The sequence below is a fragment of the Lepus europaeus genome, chromosome 11 (genome assembly GCF_033115175.1).
Source record: "Lepus europaeus isolate LE1 chromosome 11, mLepTim1.pri, whole genome shotgun sequence".
Taxonomy (NCBI): Eukaryota; Metazoa; Chordata; class Mammalia; order Lagomorpha; family Leporidae; genus Lepus; species Lepus europaeus.
The window spans coordinates 18,907,353-18,930,018 of NC_084837.1; the positions used below are offsets into that span (position 1 = coordinate 18,907,353).

The 22,666-nt window shown below is 45.6% G+C and overlaps 2 protein-coding genes across 2 annotated transcripts in view; both read left to right on the top strand.

Moving 5' to 3' along the window:
- Positions 1-22,666, top strand: part of SLC35F4 (solute carrier family 35 member F4) — a 246,883-nt gene that overhangs the window by 137,936 nt on the left and 86,281 nt on the right. The gene's annotated exons all lie outside the window — the stretch shown is intronic.
- LOC133769701 (actin-related protein 2-like) overlaps positions 6,913-22,666 on the top strand; it is a 57,140-nt gene continuing 41,386 nt past the window's right edge. Inside the window, 3 exon segments of the mRNA XM_062204892.1 lie at positions 6,913-7,084; positions 7,767-7,976; positions 9,590-9,985. Of these exon segments, the coding sequence (XP_062060876.1) occupies positions 6,913-7,084; positions 7,767-7,976; positions 9,590-9,985 (778 nt within the window).

Sequence of the window (22,666 nt, forward strand, 5' to 3'; positions counted from 1 at the left end):
TGTAAAATGTATATAGAAATGAAGCACACAAGTATTCAGAGTACTTTCACTGAGAGTTGACGAATGCACTCCCTAAATAACCCAAAGTCCTTTAGAGCATTCTCTGCCATGACTGAATGTCCACCACCACCACCACCACCACGGAGAACACTGCTGTAAATTTCCTACCATAAATAACTTCGCTGCCTGTAGAATTTTATGTAATGGGATTATATGGTGTTGGGATACAGGTCTCAATGGATGGCTCATTCTTCCACACATCTTACTAACAAAGGGACTGATGGCTTGTGTTCTCAAGTCTCTTTTCAAAGATATTTGAATAGTGACTTTGGAATACAGAGATACTATTTCCCCCAAGAGCAAAGAGCAGGTGTGCTGACACTCCACATAGAAGAAGTGGATTGCTAAGCTTAGGGACTCTCTAGACTGCCTGTGCAGGTGCTGCCTGGCCCTTTTCACATTGTTCTGCGGGAATTGGGCTTGGGAATGCAGCTCCAGAAAATGCTGATCCTCTACAACTACTAAAACTGTAATAAAGTCGTCTGTCTTTGACTCAATGGTCCCATGTATCTTTGCCAATGTCCATGAAAAGGGAGCAGGCTAACTGCTTAGCTTGCAAGTAGGGTAAAGCTCTCACACCCTGCATAGTTTTTAACATACAGAGTGTACTGTAGCTTCTTACAGCACATTTCTGAGGCTCTCCTGCATTGTTGCATTTATTATTCATTATTTTCTTTTTATTGCTGAGCAATAAGTCCACTGTAGGATTTCTTTTTCCATTCTCTTAGAGATGAGTGCTTGGGCCATGACCAGATTTGGGCCATTATAAATAAAACAACAATGAAAATTCTTATATGAGTCTTTTTGTGAATATATGTTTTTATTTTGGGGTAGATAGCATGGAATTGAATTGCTAGGTCATAGGGTAGACATGTGTTTAGTTTTATTTTAAAATTGCTGAGCTTCTTCCAAAGAGAGTGTGCCATTTATATTCCTACTATTAAAAGGGAAAATCTGTAGGCCAAGTATGTCAAAGAACAAAGCAAAGCATGATTTGGGAGTTCAACAGCTCCCAGAAACAGAGTAGGTTCGGTGAACTCCAGCCAATAACAGGATCAGACAGCATTTATGGAAAAACAGAAGTAAGCATACAAAACAACTTAATTGACTACAGCTTAGTCAATCAACCAGACAATTGGTGACAGCTTAATTAGTTAATTGTCTGCAGGGTCTCTTGCAATCAACCAAAACTCTGTAACTGTGATTAAACTCTATATAGCTTTGGTCTATTGGCCCAGTGCAGTGCTGAGTCCACATTTGTGGTCACCCTGCACATTTTAACACTACCAATTTGCATAAGAAGCCAAATCTCTCTGCAACTTTGTCAATGTTTAGCAGTGTCTGTAGGTTTTTTTTTTTTTTAAGATTTATGTATTTGAAAATCAGAGTGACAGAGGGAGGGAGAATGAGGACGGGGGAGGGAGAAAGAGAGAGGGAGAGGGAGAATCTTCTATCTGCTGATCCATTCCCCAAATGGCTGCAATGGCTGGGCCTGGGACAGGATGAATCCACGAGCCTGGAACCCCATCCTGGTCTCCCCACTGTGTGGCAGGGGACCAAATACTTGGACCACCATCTGTTGCCTTCTCTGGCGTTTTTTCAGGAAGCTGGCTTGGAAGCGGAGCAGCTGGGACTCTTACATGGGGTGCTGGTGTCACAAGCAGCAGCACTTTTTTATTGTAACCATTCTGGTGGGTGCTGTAGTAGCATCTTACTATGCCTTTAATTTGCATTTCTTTGTCGATTAATGATGTTGAGTACATTGATATGAGAGTACATCGAAAAGTTCACAAAAATACAGTTAAAAGTTAAGTTTATTTGAAGAAAAAAATCTTCAAATCCATGCATGTTTTTTCACCATCGTTGGCCATTGTTAAATCGTATTTTATGAAGTGTTTTATGGGGCATAATGTTTGTACACTTTTGGGTTATTTACTGAAGTCCTCTCCTGGATTTGTTTTTCCCACTCTGTGGTTTGCCTATTAATTTTCTTTACAGTATTCTTTAATGAGCAGAGGTTCTTCATTAAGAAGTCCAGTTCTTAGCTTTCATGTGGATGATTATTGTTTTCTGTGACCTCTGTAAGAAAACTTTAACTCTGAGCCAGAAAGATGCTGCCCTGTCTTCCTGCATTGATCCCTCTGGCCCTCCTCACAGTCTTTGTTGCTTCCAGAAGGTTTGTCCTGCCCTTCACCATCTCCTCTTGGAAATGAGGGTGAAATAGAGGTGAGAGCAGCCCCATGAGACGGGTTCACTGTCCTCAAATTTCCTGGAATGCTGGTGAATAAATAATTGCCCATTTTGTTACATGTGAAGATGGTTCAAAAAGTTCACAGAAATGCAGTTAAAAGATGTTTATTTTGGTGCAAAACACATTTTTATGAGGAATTATATGGATTTTAAAATTTTTGGCTCCAAAATAAGCTTACCTTTTAATTCCGCTGTCCACAGCGTTTTGAGGTATTCTTGTATATCCATCACCTTTAATACACATGCTGTATTAAACGTGTACAATGTTTTGAGGTATTCTTGTATATCCATCACCTTTAACACACGTGCTGACCCTATGAAAGGTATGAAGAGCCCCATTTTTCAGATCTGGAAAGTGAGGCACCGGACGTGATGTGACTTGCTCACCGTCACACAGCTGCACAGTGTTGGAGCTCAGAATCAAATTTGCAGCTTCCTCATTCCAAAAAACTGTGGCCATAACCATTCTACTAAACCTCACACTGCACGGCTCAGCAGTACAGTTCCCATAGAGTTTTAACTCTTGTTGCTTTGTCCAGTTACTGCTTACAATTATATGAAGATTTAGAGAGTTTATGTATCAACGTGCTAACTCAGATTTGAAAGGCTTGGCTGCTCTTTCTTAAAGGACTGTTTAAGGCAAATTGTAATTTCTTTTTCTCCTTAAAATTTTAAATTAGCACAGTGCAATTGGGGAAGAAGGCAGGGTGGTAAAAAGTTACCCTAATTGCCCAGTGTCTACTCCACCTGGCGTAGCTTCACAGTCTTTCTGGTACAGTAAAATTTTCAGTCTGAATTAATGGGAGTCCAGAGGTTATTCTTGCATCTGCTTGTTCTTTATCAAGGAAGTGCAGAATTGGGCACTTCGCTTTCGCTGATGTACCAGTAAAATCTAACAGTCAGGTGCCCTCAATGTGACACCGACCCCTTTCAACATTTGGACAGCATGTGCAGGGTGACTCAGCAGATTTCCCCCTCTCCCCTCCCCCCTCCTGTAGGCCTACACATAGTCACACGAACCAGGGGTGTGTCTGTGCACCTGTGAGGGGTCACATGTGGGTGACTTGTTTTCTTTCGTATGCTCTGCACTCCTTTGTTTGAAAGGTCAAAGTCAACAGTGGCTCTCACCTGGTACTTTCACCCATCCTTCTTCCCACTGAAGAATTCATAGCTTGAGTGCCAGTGTCAGAGCGCCCTACATTCAACCTTTCTAGAACTTTCCACATTGCAACTCCTTGTTTGTAATCTTGTCCTCCATGGGCACAGAGACTGTTGTGGGTGTCTTTGCGTCCATGAAGCTGAGTGCACACACGAGGTCCCCCCAAATGCCCTTTAAATCAAACTCAGTGAAACAGAGTGAAACTGCCTACTGCTCCGTTCACCTCATGTCGCTCTGCACAACTACTGTTGGTTTTGGAAAAAAATAGGTTAGACTTTCATCACCCTTATGTTCTGGTAGTGTACCAGTTTTCTATTGCAGTATAAACAAAACACCACAAGCCTCAGGGCTTAACCTAATACACATTTGTCATCTCACAGCTTCTGTGGCCCGAAGTCCAGCCACAGCCTCCTGGGGTCCTCGGCTCAGGATTTCCCAAGGCTGCAGTGCAGGCATCCACTGAGCAGTGCTCTCACCTCCTCTAGGGTAGAATTCTCTCTTCCGCTCATTCAGGTTGTTGGCAGGATTCACTTCCTTGCGCTTGGAGGACTGAGGGCCTGGCTTTCTGCTGGCTGGAGCATGGAGGCACGTTTAGGTTTGGGAGCTAAAGGTCACTGATTTATGAGTGGAGCCTGTGCAACATCGTGCTCCATGAGGAAAATAAAACCGATGGAGTCTGATCATTTCGAGCTTCTGGAACACCCATGTTCAAGCTCTGGGCCCCACCTATGGACACTGTGGTTTTGTTTGTGTTCAGCTGTTCCCGTGTGGTTGAGTGTTTTGTTTTTCTGTAATGCTGGAGTTCCTTTTGAATTTTTCAATACTTTTTATTTATCATATTTTTAAGAAAACATTAAAAATTTTTTATGGCCATTAATTATGTATATTTATGGGATCCAGTGTGTCATTTCAATGCATGTATACAATATGTAGTACTCAAATCAGGGTAATTAATGTTTCCCCTTTGTCATTTATTTATGATTGGAGCCTTGGAACTCCTGTCTTCTCTTGGCTCAGAAAATGAATAAGAGGTTACTGTGAACTGTAGTCAACCCACTGTGCTGCGGAACGCTGGGAACTTACCCCTTTGGTCCGTTATTCAACCTCCCTCTATCCCCACCCACCCCTGCTTCCCAGGCATAGTAATCACTATTCCATGTTCACACTGAACATTTGGCTTTTTGTTAATTCCCACATGTGCGGGAGAACACGCAGTGGTTGTTTTTCTATGTGTGGCTTATTGCACTTAACATAACGTGATGTTGAGAAAAATGACTCACCTCATTGTGCCTCAGTTTCTGTCTGTACGTAGGAGGGCACTTTACAAAGTCCATGGGAAAATGGAATTAAGTGGAAATTTGGTGCAAGAAATGATATCCATGCAATTTTTTCATAATATACATTTCCATGAGCTTTTCAAATATTCCTCTTATGCATGGATTTTTAAAAAAAATGGCCTAGGGCAAGAAAATTACAGGCATTAATGTCTGTAAGGGTGGTATTGCCAACATTTTAGAGAAACTGGTGGTCCAGACTCTGTTGGTTTGAGTCAGTGCTCTGACCCCAGCAACTGGAACTGCCCAGGGCACTGTGAAAATTGATGATGTGGTGAACATTGGGTCATCTGGGTCATACTGACTGGTGTCATCTTTGTGGCCAGCAGTAAGAAGATCGCCTTGCTCGTCCTGTTGTTTGGAAGGTTATTTCCTCCAAAAGTTCCTGGGCTTGGTCTTCCAGTTGGCATTTGTTTAAAGTTGTCTTAAAACAATTGAATTAAAATATTAAATATTTGGTTTCAAAAACAAAAAAGGAACAAAAATAAATTCGTCTTTTAAGCCTATTTTCTTTTCTTTTTTTTTTTTTTTTTTTTTTTTTTGACAGGCAGAGTGGACAGTGAGAGAGAGAGAGACAGAGAGAAAGGTCTTCCTTTTTGTCGTTGGTTCACCCTCCAATGGCCGCTGCGGCCGGCGCATCGCGCTGATCCAAAGCCAGGAGCCAGGTGCTTCTCCTGGTCTCCCATGCTGGTGCAGGGCCCAAGGACTTGGGCCATCCTCCACTGCACTCCCGGGCCATAGCAGAGAGCTGGCCTGGAAGAGGGGCAACCGGGACTAGAACCCGGTGTGCCGGCGCCACAAGGTGGAGGATTAGCCTGTTAAGCCACGGCGCCGGCCAAGTCTATTTTCTTTTTAAAATTTTTCTATAAAGGGAACAAATTTCGTGCTGTTCATATATATAATTTTAAAAGCCTAATGATACTTTCCACCTTACTCTCCCTCACTCACTCCCAACCCCCCTCTTCCTTCCTTTCTTATTTTCCTTTTCATTTTTATAGTGGCATACTTCCCATTTGCTTTAATTCTATTTTTAATTAATTTTTGGAAGTAGACATAATAATCACTGGGAAAACCAGTTTAATGTGTTCAGACACTCTAGTTAGAAGAATCAGCTTTGAGTCCTGCCTCTACCATCTATTGTCTGGATGACCTTGAGCAGGTGTCCTTATCCTTAAAACTGAGATAATAATGGTGCTTACCTCTAAGAATTACCAAAAGAATCCAGTGGAGATATTTCAATAAAGTGGCATACACAAGTCTAGAATCATAATGATGTGTCTAGCAAAATAAATGTTAGTGATCACTGTTGGCATTTAAAACTGAAGTTGTTTTGTATGTTGAACACACCCTGGGGGTGTTCACTTGGGTCTGCGTAGGCTCTGGAAGACTAGAATTGAGGGATCAAATGTTTCCTGCCCTAGCAAGTGATTTTTTTTCTCTATGAATGTCTGTTAGTCCATGTCGTTCAGGCGAATGGTGCCTGTGTGTATGTGCATTTGTGTTTGAAAGTGTGAAAAGTGAGCGACAGAGAAATAACACAGGTGAAGGAAGGTTCCTAGAATGGTTCAGCCTCAGCCTGAATTGAATGCCTTCTGTTAGATCTGCCCACCAAAGAATGGGCAGCACATGGCACTGCCCACCCTTCTTCTGGGGAAGCCCAGGAAAGCCAACATCATTTCTTCCTCTCACCGCTTGGTTAGGCTCTGGCTTCAGCTTGTGGTTTCATCTCTCACTGTGGCCTAGTACATCCAGGTCAATGGGACAGGCCTACAACGAAGCAAGCCTGATTTTCATGGAAGCCTCTCCCAGGAGCTGATATGTTTATTGCCACGTGTGGAGGGAGGCGTGGTTTTCATGCAGTCTGTGTGATTCATTGTTTTAGAGTTGGGCTGCCCAGTGTCCTGCCCCATGCTACCTTTTTAATAAATCTTTTTTATGATGAAAAAGAAGACAATAGAAAAAATGATGGGTGGGTCTGGTGGCGACTTCTGGTTGGGGAAAGAAAGTTGGGGCAAAGGAAGGGCTGAGGAGGATAAGGAGAAAGAGGCAAGAGCTTGGTGGTGGCAGCTGTAGGTTGTGTCACAGCGGTGGCTCTCCCAGGGGTGGATGATGGACAGTCGGGGCAGGAACGTAGTGCTGTGTGACAAGGGCACTGGGTTTGTGAAGTGTGGATATGCAGGCCCTACTTTTCCAGCACAGATCTTCCCAGCTTTGGTTGGAAGACCTATTATCAGATCAACCACTAAAGCAGGAAACACTGAAATCAAGGCTCTAATGGTTGGTGATGAGGCAAATGAATTACGTTCAATGTTAGTTAAATGGTGGCATGGTCTTATCTGTGGTGCCATCTTAGGCTCTGGCCCCATCGCCATTTTGTACAATAAGCTTCATTCTAAGCCCAGCCTGGCTTACTAGTAGTCAGGTGACCAAATGACCCAACCACAAGTGTCAGCTCTACCCCCACCCTAACGGGATTCGCTGCTTCCACTTCCCTACCTCTGCAAAGCTATAGAAGACCTGTTCTCTCAGTACAGGCTGCTGATCTCTAGAGCATGGGGAGACAGCCTGTCAGGTTCTCCCATCGGACAATAAATTTTCACCCTTACTCCAGTGTTTGGTGAGTTTTGTGGTGACCTTTCACCCGATGTTAGAAGTTAACTACTCTATAGAAGATGCATAGTACTTTAAGGAGTCAGATGGGCTAATAGGCAGTCAGGGTAGAAGCAGTGGAAATTGAGGGTGCAAATCTTTAGTGAGGTCAAAAGTGCCTCCTTGAAAATTTCCAATCTTACCATGAGAATAGCTTCATGCCACTCTGGCTGGAGTTCCCTGACTCCATCAGTCTTGCTTTTAAACCTTTAAATCTTGCCTTTCTGTTTGCATTGTCCACTTGGAAATTCTCTCATGTGAAACAAAGAACCGAGGTAATAATATTTTCTCTGCCGCCATTTTACCCATACCAGCACAGAATTGGGATGACATGAAACATGTGTGGGACTATACATTTGGACCAGAGAAACTTAACATAGACACCAGAAATTGTAAGATCTTACTTACAGAACCTCCTGTGAACCCAACAGAAAACAGAGTGATTGTAGAGGTAATGTTCAAAACTTACCAGTCTCCTGGGGTGTATGTAGCCATCCAGGCAGTTCTGACTTTGTATGCCCAAGGTTTATTGACTGGTGTAGTGGTGGACTCTGGAGATGGTGTAACTCCCATTTTTTTAAAAACTTTTATTTAGTAAATATAAATTTCCAAAGCACAGTTTATGGATTACAATGGCTTTTTCCCCCCCATAACTTCCCTCCCACCCGCAACCCTCCCATCTCTCGCTCCATCTCCCATTCCATTCACATCAAGACTCATTTTCAATTATCTTTATATACAGAAGATTGATTTAGTATATATTAAGTAAAGATTTCATCAGTTTGCACCCACACAGAACACAAAGTGTAAAATACTGTTTGAGTACTAGTTATAACATTAATTCACATTGAACAACACATTAAAGACAGAGATCCTACATGAGGAGTAAGTGCACAGTGACTCCTATTGTTGACTTAACAATTTGACACTCTTATTTATGGCGTCAGTAATCACCCTAGGCTCTTGTCATAAGTTGCCAAGGCTATGGAAGCCTTCTGAGTTTGCCAACTTCAATCTTATTTAGACAAGGTCATAGTCAAAGTGGAAGTTCTCTCCTCCCTTCAGAGAAAGGACCTCCTTCAATGGCCCATTCTTTCTACTGGGATCTCACTCACAGAGATCTTTCATTTAGGGTTTTTTTTTTTTTTTTTTTTTTTGCCAGAGTGCCTTGGCTTTCCATGCCTAAAATACTCTCATGGGCTCTTCAGCCAGATCCGAATGTCATAAGGGCTGATTCTGAGGCCAGAGTGCTATTTAGTACATTTGCCATTCTATGAGTCTGCTGTGTATCCTGCTTCCCATGTTGGATCGTTCTCTCCCTTTTTTTTTTTTTTTTATTCTATCAGTATTAGCAGACACTAGTCTTGTTTATGTAATCCCTTTGACTCTTAGACCTATCAGTATGATCAATTGTGAACTGAAATTGATCACATGGACTAGTAAGATGGCATCGGTACATGCCACCTTTATGGGATTGAATTGGAATCCCCTGGTATGTTTCTAACTCTACCATTTGGGGCAAGTCCGATTGAGCATGTCTCAAATTGTACATCTCTTCCCTCTCTTATTCCCACTCTTATATTTAACAGGGATCACTTTTCAGTTAAATTTAAACACCTAAGAATAATTGTGTGTTAATTACAGAGTTCAACCAATAGTATTAACTAGAACAAAAAAAAATACTAAAAGGGATAAAGTATTAAATTGTACATCAACAGTCAGGACAAGGGCTGATCAAGTCACTGTTTCTCATAGTGTCCCTTTCACTTCAACAGGTTTCCTTTTTTTGGTTGGTTAGTTGTCACCGATCAGGGAGAACATATGATATTTGTCCCTTTGGGACTGGCTTATTTCACTCAGCATGATGTTTTTCAGATTCCTCCATTTTGTTGTAAATGACTGGATTTCATTGTGTTTTGTGTTTTTTTTTTTTTACTGCTGTATAGTATTCTATAGAGTACATGTCCCATAATTTCTTTATCCAGTCTACTGTTGATGGGCGTTTAGGTTGATTCCAGGTCTTAGCTATTGTGAATTGAGCTGCAATAAACATTAAGGTGCAGAAAGCTGTTTGAAACTTACCAGTCTCCTGGGGTGTATGTAGCCATCCAGGCAGTTCTGACTTTGTATGCCCAAGGTTTATTGGCTGGTGTAGTGGTGGACTCTGGAGATGGTATAACTCACGTTTGCCCAGTACATGAAGGGTTTTCTCTCCCTCACCTCACCAGGAGACTGGATATTGCTGGGAGGGATATTACCAGATAGCTTATCAAGTTGTTTCTGCTGTGAGGATATGCCTTCAAGCATTCTGCTGAGTTTGAAAAATTGTGTTCCTTTGGATATAATATTGAGCAAGAGCAGAAACTGGCCTTAGAAACCACAGTATTAGTTGAATCTTATACACTCCCAGATGGACACGTTATCAGAGTTGGAGGAGAGAGGTTTGAAGCCCCAGAAGATTTACTTCAGCCTCATTTGATCAATGTTGAAGGAGTTTGTGTCGCTGAATTGCTTTTTAGCACAGGAATAATCAGTTGTGTTGTTGGAGTTCACTTTGAAGTGTTGGGCCCCTCAGTAGTAGAGATGCCCACTTGCTCGAGAGGACGCCCAAAAATCCAGACTCCAAACCAGCTGATGCAAAAAGCATGAGGTATTTATTGTACATTTGCGCAAACGGGCCCCCCACCTCAGGCAGTGAGGAGCCCTGAGCGGCAGTTTTACACAGGTTATATAGACAACGAATTAGCATATTCCTAACGCATGCATAGGATTGGTCAGTTCAGAGGGACCGTTAGCATATGGGAGAATGCTGGCGAAGAATGCTGGTGGAGAGTGCTGGTATAAAATGCAGAGGTGGCACGGGATTGGTTGGTTCGGAGGGACAATTAGCATACCGGAGAATGCTGAGGGAGAGTGCTAAGGTGTTACAGGATTGGCCGGTCGCAGTGACATCATAAGTGTGCGCCTAGAGACCCTCCGAAGGGAGGGGCAGCTCTGCTCTGGGGCGCGCCCAGAGGTTTCCTGGAGGGGAGGGGCAGTTCTGCTCTGGGTAGCATCTAACCTCTTAAGAAGCCCCTGATATTTGCCCAGGCCTAGTTTCCTGTCCCTCTCCCCCATAAGGGTCCTTCATTCCCTCCTTTTCTCTTTGCACAGATTTTAATCCTAAAATCTATTGGACCTCGGAGATCTTTGAAGCTTGACACTGGTACTGTTGAGTCAGCACCTGGGTTTGGAGTTAAACTTGCCAAGCTAGGCGAAAGGGTGGCTGGCAAGAGGGGTGGTCTGGGGAGAGCCTGCCTCACTGGAGGGAGGGAACTCTGTTCTTGCTGGACTGGGTTGAGTCCCACTGACTGGGGACTGGGAGCCATACACGCCCCAATAGTTAAGACTATTTTTAGGGATTTTTGTCAAATTATTCTGGTCAGGTACATTCCAGGTATCTAACCCAGTAACCAGTTGACATACGTTCGGGTATAAGGTGGGCCACCATGCCCTGGGGGTATGTAACCACTAACAGACCAGGCCACCCGTCCTGTGGGGGAAATTACTTCCCACGTTAACAATTGTGGAGCATGGGGATTGGAAAAACAATGGGGAAAGGCCAGGAACATCACAAATATTAAACAGTTTTTGAAAGTCTTAGCTTGAGCGGGTTCTGAGTGCGCTGGAGCTTCCATTTGGCTGGTCTATCCGGATCCTCGGGGCCCTGGGGAGGTGGTGCTCGCTTCACGTGTGAGGCGTGGACCCACGCAGCGATTCCGTCGACCTTGAGAGCGGTGGGAGTTGTCAACAGCACAGTGAAAGGGCCTTGCCACCGGGGCTCTAGAGTTTTAGATTCGGACATACACGGCATCACCGATTTGGAAAGGATGTGGGATAGTTGTCGTCTTGGGTTGGTAGGCTGCTGCAAGAGGTTTCCAGACCTGGTTCTGGATGATCTGGAGCGCTCTCAACCGGGCCTGTAACCTAGGGGCATCGGCAACGGAGTCACTGGCAAGGTCAAGCAAGCCTGCTATTGGTGGGGGCCCTCCACAAAGGACCTCGCATGGTGTCAGTCCGCAATGAGAGGGCGTGTTTCGGACCCGGAACAACACCATAGGGAGGAGTTGGACCCAGTCTTTAACGCCAGTCTCCAACGCTAATTTGGTCAAGGCGCCAGATGTTGGGTCTTAGTCCACCCGTACAAGGATGGACTGGGTCCGAGGAAAGGTAAGTGCGCGCCGCTCGCCCGTTCCCCAGCCTCCTGGTCCCGGAGACAATCAGACGCAGCGGGGAGTCAAGTCTAGCAAGGACTCAGTCACCTTCTGCATAATAGTACCTTTTATAACACAAAACTGCAGAGTCATTGGGGCAGGGCTAAGGACCAACCAATCACTTAAAAAACACCTTGGGGGGGGGATTTCTATAGGACTAGCCCTATGTCTATACACTTGTTACTAGTTTTGTTACCTCCCTTGTTGTTGCGCAGCCAATTAGTTTTAGTGGTAAACAACTTTGGATTCCGCCCATCTTACTTCCTCTGGGCGCCATTTTACTTGGCTCCAGCTCGGGCGGGGGCACCCGGGCCTGGCCTGGCCTGGCCTGGCCAGGCTCATGCCCCACAGATTCCCCCTTTTTGTTTTAGCACGCGATCCCTGTCTTAGGTTGCCCCCAGCCGTCCTTGCCCTTACCCGTCATTGGTAACCCAGGCAGCTTGGCCATGAGCCCTGTCTTAGGTTGGTGCAGGACGCTGGGTGCTTTACCCGTCTTGGGGTGTCGCGTGACTTGTAATTATGGGGGCGTGGTGAGCTTTCTCCACCGCCTGTCTTAGGTTGTTCCGGTCCATCCGGAATCTTACCCGTCATTGGCAATGTGGAGAGCACCGGGGGCGCTTCCCCAGTTCAGGGGATCATAGCCCTCTGTGGCTAGCAGCCTCTGGTAATGAACCTCAACCTGTCTTACCCTAGTTGCCTCTATGCGCTGTTGTATAAACTGTATAAGCCTATTCGTTATGCATGGGCCAATAGCAAGGATTAAAAGCAGGGCAAGAAGCAGTCCAAGAAGAGAGAAGAGGTAGGGAAAGAGTCCATTAAGGCTCATTCAAAAGAGGCTTTTTTGGAGTACACACTAGATTACCTTGGAAACCAGAAATAAACACCTTGAACATAAGAGTTAGCACACAAAATCCGCACATAACTTAGAACTATTTAACAGAGCTAAAAAGAGCTTACATGACCTAACTTTAGAAATGGCAGAGTAACCCACTAAGCAGACACTGTTAAAAAGAGACACTATAGTTTTTGCAAAAGCAGATCTGTAAAAGAAACAAGTTTAAAGCATATTAAGGACATATAAAAACTTGTAAGACCACCTTAGCTGGAAAGCAAAAACACGAATACAACGTAGGTCCGACATCATCTACAATATTTTAATACACTTTGTATAATTTGAATTGACTCAAACAGTTGTTACTTTAACAAATTTAGAGTCCCATCCTTTGAGAGTTCCAGGGATCCTACTGGAAGTCCCAAAGTTGTTAGACTCCATTTGAGAATTTAAACTGTTAGAGAGTCAACCGCTTAGCCAAAAACTAGTACGTATAACCTGAATATTTTAACCAAAGCTGTGGGGTAGATCTGATCAGAGTTAGGTAATCACTCAAACATTAAAGACAGACAAATCCAATAAAACACGAAACCTTCAAGACACGTGCAAACTCTCAGATAAGTTAACTACAGCAGCACAGAAAAGAGCTGGTCATCAGCATAGGAGCCCATTGCTTAGGACAGGGAAACACATCTGAAACAAAGCGGCAGGGAATGAGAGACTTCCGTAGTGCTGGAGAAAAAGTCTTATTAACTGCAAATAAAGACTCATTAGGTTGGAAAGGGTTAATGGATTGAGGTTTTTGTTCTTTTAGGTAAGGCCAGTGGTAGCCAAAGGCATTTTTTTCTTCCCCCTCCTAGTGAGGACAGCATTGAATTGTAAATGGAGAGGAAAAAAGCAGTCCAAGGACTAGTCTCCCTAGAGTATCTGGCTGTGGCCTGCAAGGGTGCAACAGGCTACACTGACTGGAAGAGAGTGCAGAGAAAGCCATGGTCCCCCATTTACAGGGAAGACTGTGCATGCCGGGGCCTAGCAGGACTGGCTGTGGGGTTGAGTAGGCACGCTGTTTACAAGATGGTGGCAGGCAATCCAACGGAGGGGAATAACCATAAAGGGGTGGCCACATGGGCGGAATTGGAGGCGCCGTGCATTGAGGCAGTGTTGGGCTTTTAGGGGTTGCCGCCACACCTGAAAGCTCCACCTTAGTTTTAACTGCCTCTGGGGATTTATGAGCCTCCCTCAGGCCAGCGCAGGCCTTCCCTTTCCTCCTGCTCCTTGTGGATCCTTTTTGTTGTAAATCCTTTCTGCCTCCTTCATTAAATCTTGTATAGTATATCCCTGAAGCCCCTCTAGCCGCTGCAATTTATTGCGGATGTCCGGCGCTGACTGTCCTATAAAGGACATGATTACATCTCCCTGCCGGTCCTCTGCCAGGGGGTCAAACGGGGTGTACATACGGTAGGCTTCCATTAATCTTTCTAGGAAGCCTGCCGGCGTTTCCTCAGCCCCCTGCACTACTGCACGTACCTTGGCCAAATTGGTGGGGCGCTTTCCAGCCCCTCTGAGACCCGCAAGGAGAACCTGGCGGTAAAGACGAAGTCGCTCCCTACCAGCAACGGTGGTGTAGTCCCAATCAGGACGGGTTAAGGGAAACGCCTCCTCGATTTCGTTTGGCAGTAGGGTCGGTCGGCCATCTGCTCCAGGGACGTTTTTCCGTGCCTCGAGGTAGACGCGCTGCTTTTCCTCAGTAATGAGGAGGGTCTGCAGAAGCTGCTGACAATCATCCCAGGTGGGCTGATGAGTCAATAAAATTGACTCGATCAGCCCAGTCAGAGCCTGGGGGTCTTGAGAGAAAGAGGGGTTATGGGTTTTCCAATTGTAAAGATCGGAAGCAGAGAATGGCCAGTACTGCATCTGGCCAGCCACCGAGCGAAGAGGAAAAGCCTGCGAAGTCCAGATGCTTCCCGAGCCCCCTGCCTGCCCCCGACGGAGGCGCAGGCGGCTGGAGGGCGGGGAAGGCGCTGAGACTTCTTCCCCTGCCCTCGTGGAATCAGGGGGTGGTGCAGAAGGCTGCACATCCCGCTCTGGTTGTAGTGGGGGTTCCTGCGGGGGAGCAGGTTGGCTGGGAAGATAGGGTGGGGGAGAGTCAAGGAGCAGAAAGTCCTGATCAGCCGGAAGAACCGGTGGCTTGTCAGGTTTTGGACCTCGAATCTCCTTCAGAGGGAATAGGGAGGAGGTTGGCACAACCGGGATAGGAGGAGGGGGTATCGGGGTCCGTATGGGCTCCGTCGGGAAGGAGAAGGGTTCTATCCAGGGAGGGGGGTTACGTGAAAGATCCTCCCACGTGGTAATGTAGGCCACCTGATCAGGGTGTCCATCGGATCCTGGCTGAAAGACGCGCTCCTTAATCTGTAAAATAATATCGAGGTTAAAAGTGCCGTTCCTTGGCCAGCCGACCTCGAAGGCCGGCCACTCTGAGGAACAGAATCTTGCCCATTGTTTCTTTTTAACCTCCACTGAGAGGTGGCGCGCGCGTTCTCGAACGTCCTTCCAGTGATCTAGAGTGAGACTTAAAGGGGTGGTTATTTGTTGACCCTTGCGTGTAAGGATTTCAGCCCAAACAAAAAGAACAGCCAATGCACAGACATATACAGTAAGCAAGACAAAACACATGGCTAGGACAAATCGAACGCTATTGCGCTATTTTTGGGAGCGGCTGCCTGACCAGCCCTCCCCGGGAAGGAGGGAGACTTAGTCTCCGACCCACCTCCAGACCACCCCGAGTGCGTCTTCCGGGGGAACAGACCGAGGGTTTCCCCTCATAACCCGGAGCGTCCTCCGGGTAACGGGCCAGGGGTTGCTGGGCACGCCTGCCTCCCCCACTGGTCCCACAGAGTCAGGTCAGATACTGGCCAGTCAGAATACTTAAGACGAAGACAACAACAGACAGAAAACACTTAATTATACCTCCAACTGGTCCGCAGAGAATGGGTCTGAGGGCGACCTCGAGCCCCACGTTGGGCGCCAAATGTTGGGCCCCTCAGTAGTAGAGATGCCCACTTGCTCGAGAGGACGCCCAAAAATCCAGACTCCAAACCAGCTGATGCAAAAAGCATGAGGTATTTATTGTACATTTGCGCAAACGGGCCCCCCACCTCAGGCAGTGAGGAGCCCTGAGCGGCAGTTTTACACAGGTTATATAGACAACGAATTAGCATATTCCTAACGCATGCATAGGATTGGTCAGTTCAGAGGGACCGTTAGCATATGGGAGAATGCTGGCGAAGAATGCTGGTGGAGAGTGCTGGTATAAAATGCAGAGGTGGCACGGGATTGGTTGGTTCGGAGGGACAATTAGCATACCGGAGAATGCTGAGGGAGAGTGCTAAGGTGTTACAGGATTGGCCGGTCGCAGTGACATCATAAGTGTGCGCCTAGAGACCCTCCGAAGGGAGGGGCAGCTCTGCTCTGGGGCGCGCCCAGAGGTTTCCTGGAGGGGAGGGGCAGTTCTGCTCTGGGTAGCATCTAACCTCTTAAGAAGCCCCTGATATTTGCCCAGGCCTAGTTTCCTGTCCCTCTCCCCCATAAGGGTCCTTCAGAAGATTCAAGAGGTAGAAGTTTAATTGTTGACCTGAAGCAAAACCCCGCGGGTTTGCTGAGGGGCTAAACCTGTGTTGGCTAATAAAGCCCATTTCTGAGCGAAGCTGAGAACGGGAGAGAAGAGGGGCGGGATGCAGAAAGATTTTCAGAATTTAGAGGCTGTGTGAAGCCGTTTTAATGTCCATTACCATGTTGCCGGTTTCTAAACAGATTAAACAAATATTAATAAGTCCCTTCATGGTCACCATATGGTATCATCTTACTATATTCTAAAATGACTTACTATTATTCTAAAACTAATATTTCGGGGGTTCTGGCCTTGATTTAAACAAGAATTCTAAATACCGACTCAAATGAAGCAGACAACATGGTAGGGTTTAACATTTATGTACAGGGCGAAGAGGGCTTTATTTAAGGGAGAGGGGGTTCAGAAAGTTGAACCACCAACGCCAAGGGGTGCACGGGAGAGTAGGGACCACCCAGCAGGATTCCCCAGCCTCTTACCAGCTTCCAAAAGGGGAGTGGTTACCTAGTCTAATAGGCAGGTGGGTGGTTACAGGTGGGATCACGTAGCAGGGTGAGATCATGCAGGGGGCAGGGGGCGTGGTCTCTAGCTCACAAATTTTATCACTCTAATCCTATCTACCTGATTGGGGGGGGGGGCTATATTACCTTCACACCGCTAATACTTTCTTTTTTCCTTTATTGCCAATCTTTGAACTCATTCAACTCCAGGACAGGAAAGAAGTTTCTCTCTGCCCTTGCACAAGAAAGGTCAAGCTGTATTCTGGTGTCTTGGGGAAGCTTTGTTACATTTTTGTTAATGTGGGTAAATCTGTTGAATTCACTTGCCTGGCTACAAACACAACAAAAAGGCAAAGGTTCTGTCTGCTGCTCCCTTCCTCCCAAGTAGGCATTTACATCACTCCCGCAGGCTTTCCTGCTCTAATGCTGCTAGTTGTAGTTTTTAGCACACTAGGTGGTCTGCATTTATTAGCATAAGAAACAACTTTACCAGGAGCTTTTACATATTACTGGGCTGGGGGTAGTAAGGTAGGGGTGGGAGGCCCTGAACCCTGGAGGGCATTTCCTTTGTAGTCTGGCTCTAGCAACAGTGCCCCCTGCGGCTCTAAGAACCTTCCTGCTTCTCCTGTTAACATCTTAGGGAAGTGTTGAACTCAAAACTACAGTGTTTGGGGTGGGTTTTTGCATTGGGGGAGGGGAATGGGTTGCCTTTCGATTTTAAGAAGTTGAGGTACAGAAGATGAACTTCTCTTACAGTACTTTGACTTGGCTAGTTTTCTTCTGCTTTTGGTCTGCCTGGAACTGTTTTCCATATGCTATAAAAGGCAAGCATAGTATTCCATTACCATGTGGCTTAGGGATGTATTTTTTAATAAATCAGCCATGTTAGCTTGGACTAGACATCCTAGAATCTATTAGGGGAAAAGGAACATGCAAAAATACTTGTGTTAATTGAAATTGCAGATACAAAAAGTGCTTAGGAGCTGTGTTTTCTAAATGCTTCTATTTATTACCCTGTGCCAAGTACCATTCTTAGAAATTACTCTTTTATAGATAACTGACCAGTTCTTATTTAATAAAACAAGCAGATACATATAAATACTTGCTGGCAGTAGGTTATGATTATTGGGTTAAAAACATTAACACATGGGAGTGTTGCCAGTTGAGTGACTTTCATTTTTGTTGGTGGTATTCATTTGTTTTGATTTGAAACCTGAAGTGAAGTAAAATTTGACTATTTAAAATTTGCCCTCCCTGCCCCCCAAAAAATCAGGATTTAAATTTGTGTTTGTGTTACTGGAGAAGCAAGGGTCCTTGTCTTCGTGCAAGAAAGAATTCAGGTGTGAGACGAGACAGAGAGTAGTGGAAAGCAACACAGCAAGGTTTATTAGGGCAGGGACATCCGTAAGAACGGATGGGCACCTCTCCAGACAGAACCTGAGAGAGAGCGCCCAGTTGCTCGGCCTGGGGGAGAGCGAGGTTTCATGGTTGAGTGGAGAGAACACACCTGGGCAGGCCAGGCGGGCAGCTCAGCAGAGAGGCAGAGGTCTGAGCGCACAGTTTTCATTTAGGCCAGGGTTTTTAAGGGGATGGGTCTTGTCTTCCCACCTCTTCTCCTGGATGTAAATACGAAAAATTCCTTTCTGAGTTTTCCCCCTGAAGTTATCAGACAGGAGGAAGCCTGCACCTGGAAGGTTATCAGGTAGAAGGGGCGGGACCCCCACCTGGCAGGTTATTGGGTAGAAGGAGCAGGGGTCCCTGGGAGATGTCTTAGGATTCAGGCAGGACAGGATGTTTGAAGTGCAGGTACTGGGCTGCACCTGGAAGGTTATCGGGATGACTTTGAGATGCGGATGCTGGACCTGGATGTCAATGCATTAGACCTTTGTCACACACACATAAGCTCATCTCTGACTTCCTACCTAACATTTGTACTGAAAACTTATCCTAACTGCTAATTCTCACCCATCGTGTCTGAAAGAAGAGCAGAGAGTATTTTACAAAAGCTAGCACACGTTTGTGCCTGTGTCAGAAAGTCCTGTTTAAGGGTCCTTTGGTGTTGCTTGGTACCTGAAAAAAAAAACAAAAACAGATAGGGCTCAGACCTGAGTTCTTTCTAAATTTGAAAGAGCAAACAATGAGGAATTGTATCATGCTAAGTACAAGCCGCAGAGCCTAGGGAAAGGTTTTCCTTTGTTGAAAACATTGTCTACCAACAATGGATTTGAAAGAAGTGACTTAATTTTGGGGGTGACAAAATCAGAAAATACTGGCTTGAGCATCTTCTTTGTGAGAAAACTTTTATCAGTATGCATGAAATAAGCAGCAAAAGGTTAGCTTCACTATGTAGCATCTATACATATTGTCTGTCTTTTTAACCTCAGTTGGAGTAAGAGAAGTTTGCATGCTGGCCATGCCTCCGTACACAGGAGTAGCCCATAAAAAAATGTCCACTGGATTGTGGAGACCTGGGCCTACTTCGGAATTCTAAAGCCTTCCTAAATCAGGCTTTTATAGGCTCCCCAGCTTTCTGAGGGCTGCACTTGTTAAAGGACCTGCTGTGGGTAGGACCGTGCCTGCTCTTCAGTTGGGATAAATGGGTTGACTCTTGGCCTTTGGCCATGATTTTGAAATAGAAGAATAGAAAACAAAGAATGGGATGCACTCTTGAATCAACAATGAAAGAGCATTGGTCCCTTGAATGTAGAATTTTTTATTTTACAATTCTGCTCACACACATGACAGTGAAAATGCTGTATTGGTGTACATTAAATAATTTAGAAATTCTGTTTTATAATTTTCCTATTCTAAGGTGAAATAATGCATTTAATAATGTGGAAGTTGGGGGAGTATTATGTTTAATTGGAATTGTTATCCAGTGTGAGTCCCTCCAAAATTTAAAAAGTTTTCAAAGCACTACAATTTTTAAGTTCTTGAAATTTATTGTCGTTTACATTTCCAATAATTATTAAAATTCTTTCATCTTTTTTTAAAGATTTATTTATTTATTTGAAAGTCAGAGTTACAGATGTTACCGGAGAAATTGCAGGGTTCTTGTCTTCGCGCAAGAAAGAATTCAGGCGTGAGACAGAGAGTAGTGGGAGGTAAAAGTAGCAAAGTTTATTAGGGTAGGGACATCCGTAAAAACGGATGGGCACCTCTCCAGACAGGACCTGAGAGAGCGTGCCCAGTCTACATTTAGGCTGGGGTTTTTTAAAGAAGTAGGTCTTTGTCTTCACATGCTTCCACCTGGAAAGAAAGACTTAATGGATGTAAATGTTAAGAAGCTTCTTCCTGTGGAAGGTCTGAAACAAAGGACTTTATGGATGCAAATGTTATCAGACAGGAGGAAGGGAGCAGGGTGTTTGAGATGCAGATACTGGGCTGCACCTGGGAGATTGTGGAAGATTTGTCAGGCAGGAAGCAGGAGGGGTGAGGGCCTCCACCTGGCAGGTTATCAGGTAGAAGGGGGCAGGGCAGGCAGGATGCGAAATCTGGGCTTCCCCTGAAACATTGTTAGGATGACTTTGAGATGCAGATGCGTATAGATGTCTTCTGTTTAGGCCTGTCACACACACATAAGCTCATAACTGACTTCCTACCTAACAGAGAGAGAGAGAGAGAGAGAGAGCGAGGTCTTCCATCCAATGGTTCACTCCCCAATTGGCTGCAATGGCCGGAGCTGTGCTGATCCAAAGCCAGGATCCAGGAGCTTCCTCCAGGTCTCCTACGTGGATGCAGGGGCCCAAGGACTTGGGCCATCTTCTACTGCTTTCCCAGGCCTTAGCAGAGAGCTGGATTGGAAGTGGAGCAGCCGGGACCCAAACCAGCACCCATAAGGGATGCTGGCGCTTCAGGCCAGGGTGTTAACCTGCTGTATGTACCACAGCGCTGGCCCCTGAGAAGGATTTCTTAGAAATGGAGTTCTGGCCGGCGCCGTGGCTCAACAGGCTAATCCTCCGCCTTGCGGCGCCGGCACACCGGGTTCTAGTCCCGGTCGGGGCACCGATCCTGTCCCGGTTGCCCCTCTTCCAGGCCAGCTCTCTGCTGTGGCCAGGGAGTGCAGTGGAGGATAGCCCAAGTGTTTGGGCTCTGCACCCCATGGGAGACCAGGAGAAGCACCTGGCTCCTGCCATCGGAACAGCGCGGTGCGCCGGCCGCAGCGCGCCTACCGCGGCGGCCATTGGAGGGTGAACCAACGGCAAAAAGGAAGACCTTTCTCTGTCTCTCTCTCACTGTCCACTCTGCCTGTCAAAAATAAAAAAAAAAAAAAGAAAAGAAATGGAGTTCTACATTTAAACCTTTTTCTCTCAAACATGGCATTGGATGTTAACTTTTACAAAGTTCTGAGCACTGTTATTCGTGGAAAGCTAAACACTCTAAGTTTAACATGAATACAGTTATTTGATTCAGGAAATAGATTTTTGAAAGTAAAAAAAAAAAAAAAAGAAAGAAAAAGAAGAAGACAGTACATTTGGACATAGTCATTCCCTAGCAATTTTGAAACTACAAAGAATGTGCTTGTTACACTCGGGGCTGAACCAAATGTATATTCTTTGTACTTTTGAATCTAGTAGCTGCATGGTCATGGATAGATGCTGTAGGTGATCCGGGCAACCCTAAATCATCCTCATCCTCGGATGAGTTTACAGCCACTGATGTTGCCATCAGGGTTTGTCAAGCGTTCTGCTCTGTGTGTAGCAATGCATTGCTATGAGAAAGTTGTTTTCAATGAAAGCTGAACATTCAAATTTTTATGTTGAAATCTCTCAAATGTTGAATATTAGCAACCAATTTAAAACACTATTTAGGCCAAGGGAAACATGCCTGTGGATTATGCAACACCTGTGAGCTCCCAATTTGCCGGCTCTTACTGATGGCTTTGCCTGGTGGCCCTGCACAGTTCGTATTTTCATGTGATGGGCTAAGTCGTGATACTCACCTGTCACTCCTAGCAAGAGCCCAGCAGCCTGATTCCAGCGGCAGACAAATTTGTGATAATATCAAGTTCTGTTTTTAGTTACCTGTGGCACTTTCTATTGCCAGAACCGTGGAACTAAAGGGCTGATGCCTGTCCCAAATGTGTCACTGACATACTGGAGAAATCAGAACAATTTTGTTGAGGTATCAGATCTGTGTGACTTGGTCCTGGCTTTGTGGTCCCTGCACCACAGGGAAAGTCTGTTAACTGGGGGCTTTCAGAGGCTGATGTATGCCTTGGTACCAATAACAATTAGGAGCCTTTTGGGCGTAAGGTCCCATAGGTTCAGATGACACTGCGCTTCTCATGGCTCCCACTGAACAACATGAACTTGGGCTGCAAAATTGGAATGCTGCTAGGCACTTGAACAAAGATGCTAATTCTGTAACTTGGAAACTTTCGATGTTGGTTTTATAAGAGGGACAGATTATCACAGTTCTATGTGGTTTCTTAAAAAATTTATTTATTTATTTGAAAGTCAGAGAGAAGGAGAGGCAGAGAGAGAGAGAGAGGTCTTCCATCCACTAGTTCACTCCTCAATTGGCCGCATGGCCAGAGCTGTACTGATCTGAAACCAGGAGCAAGGAGCTTCTTCCAGGTCTCCCCACATGGGTGCAGGGTCCCAAGGACTTGGGCCATATTCTACTGCTTTCCCAGGCCATAGCAGAGAGCTGGATCAGAAGTGGAGCAGCCAGGACTCGAACCAGCGACCATATGGGATGCCGGCACTGCAGGCATTGGCTTTACCTGCAATCCCACATCACTGGCCCCCTGTTCTATATGTTTTGATGCTGCTCAGTTGGCCTCTGGAGGTAGGCATTTGGCACAGTGTTAGGACACCCACATCTCAGATCAGAGTGCCTGGGTTTAAACCTGGCTCCACTCCCAATTTCAGCTTCCTGCTAATGCATACCCTGGCTGGCAGCGATGATAGCTCAAGTAGTTGAGTCCCTGCCACCCATGTGTCCCCACTCCTGGCTTTGGCCTGACCCAGCCCTTGTAGAAATTTGGGAAGTAAACAAG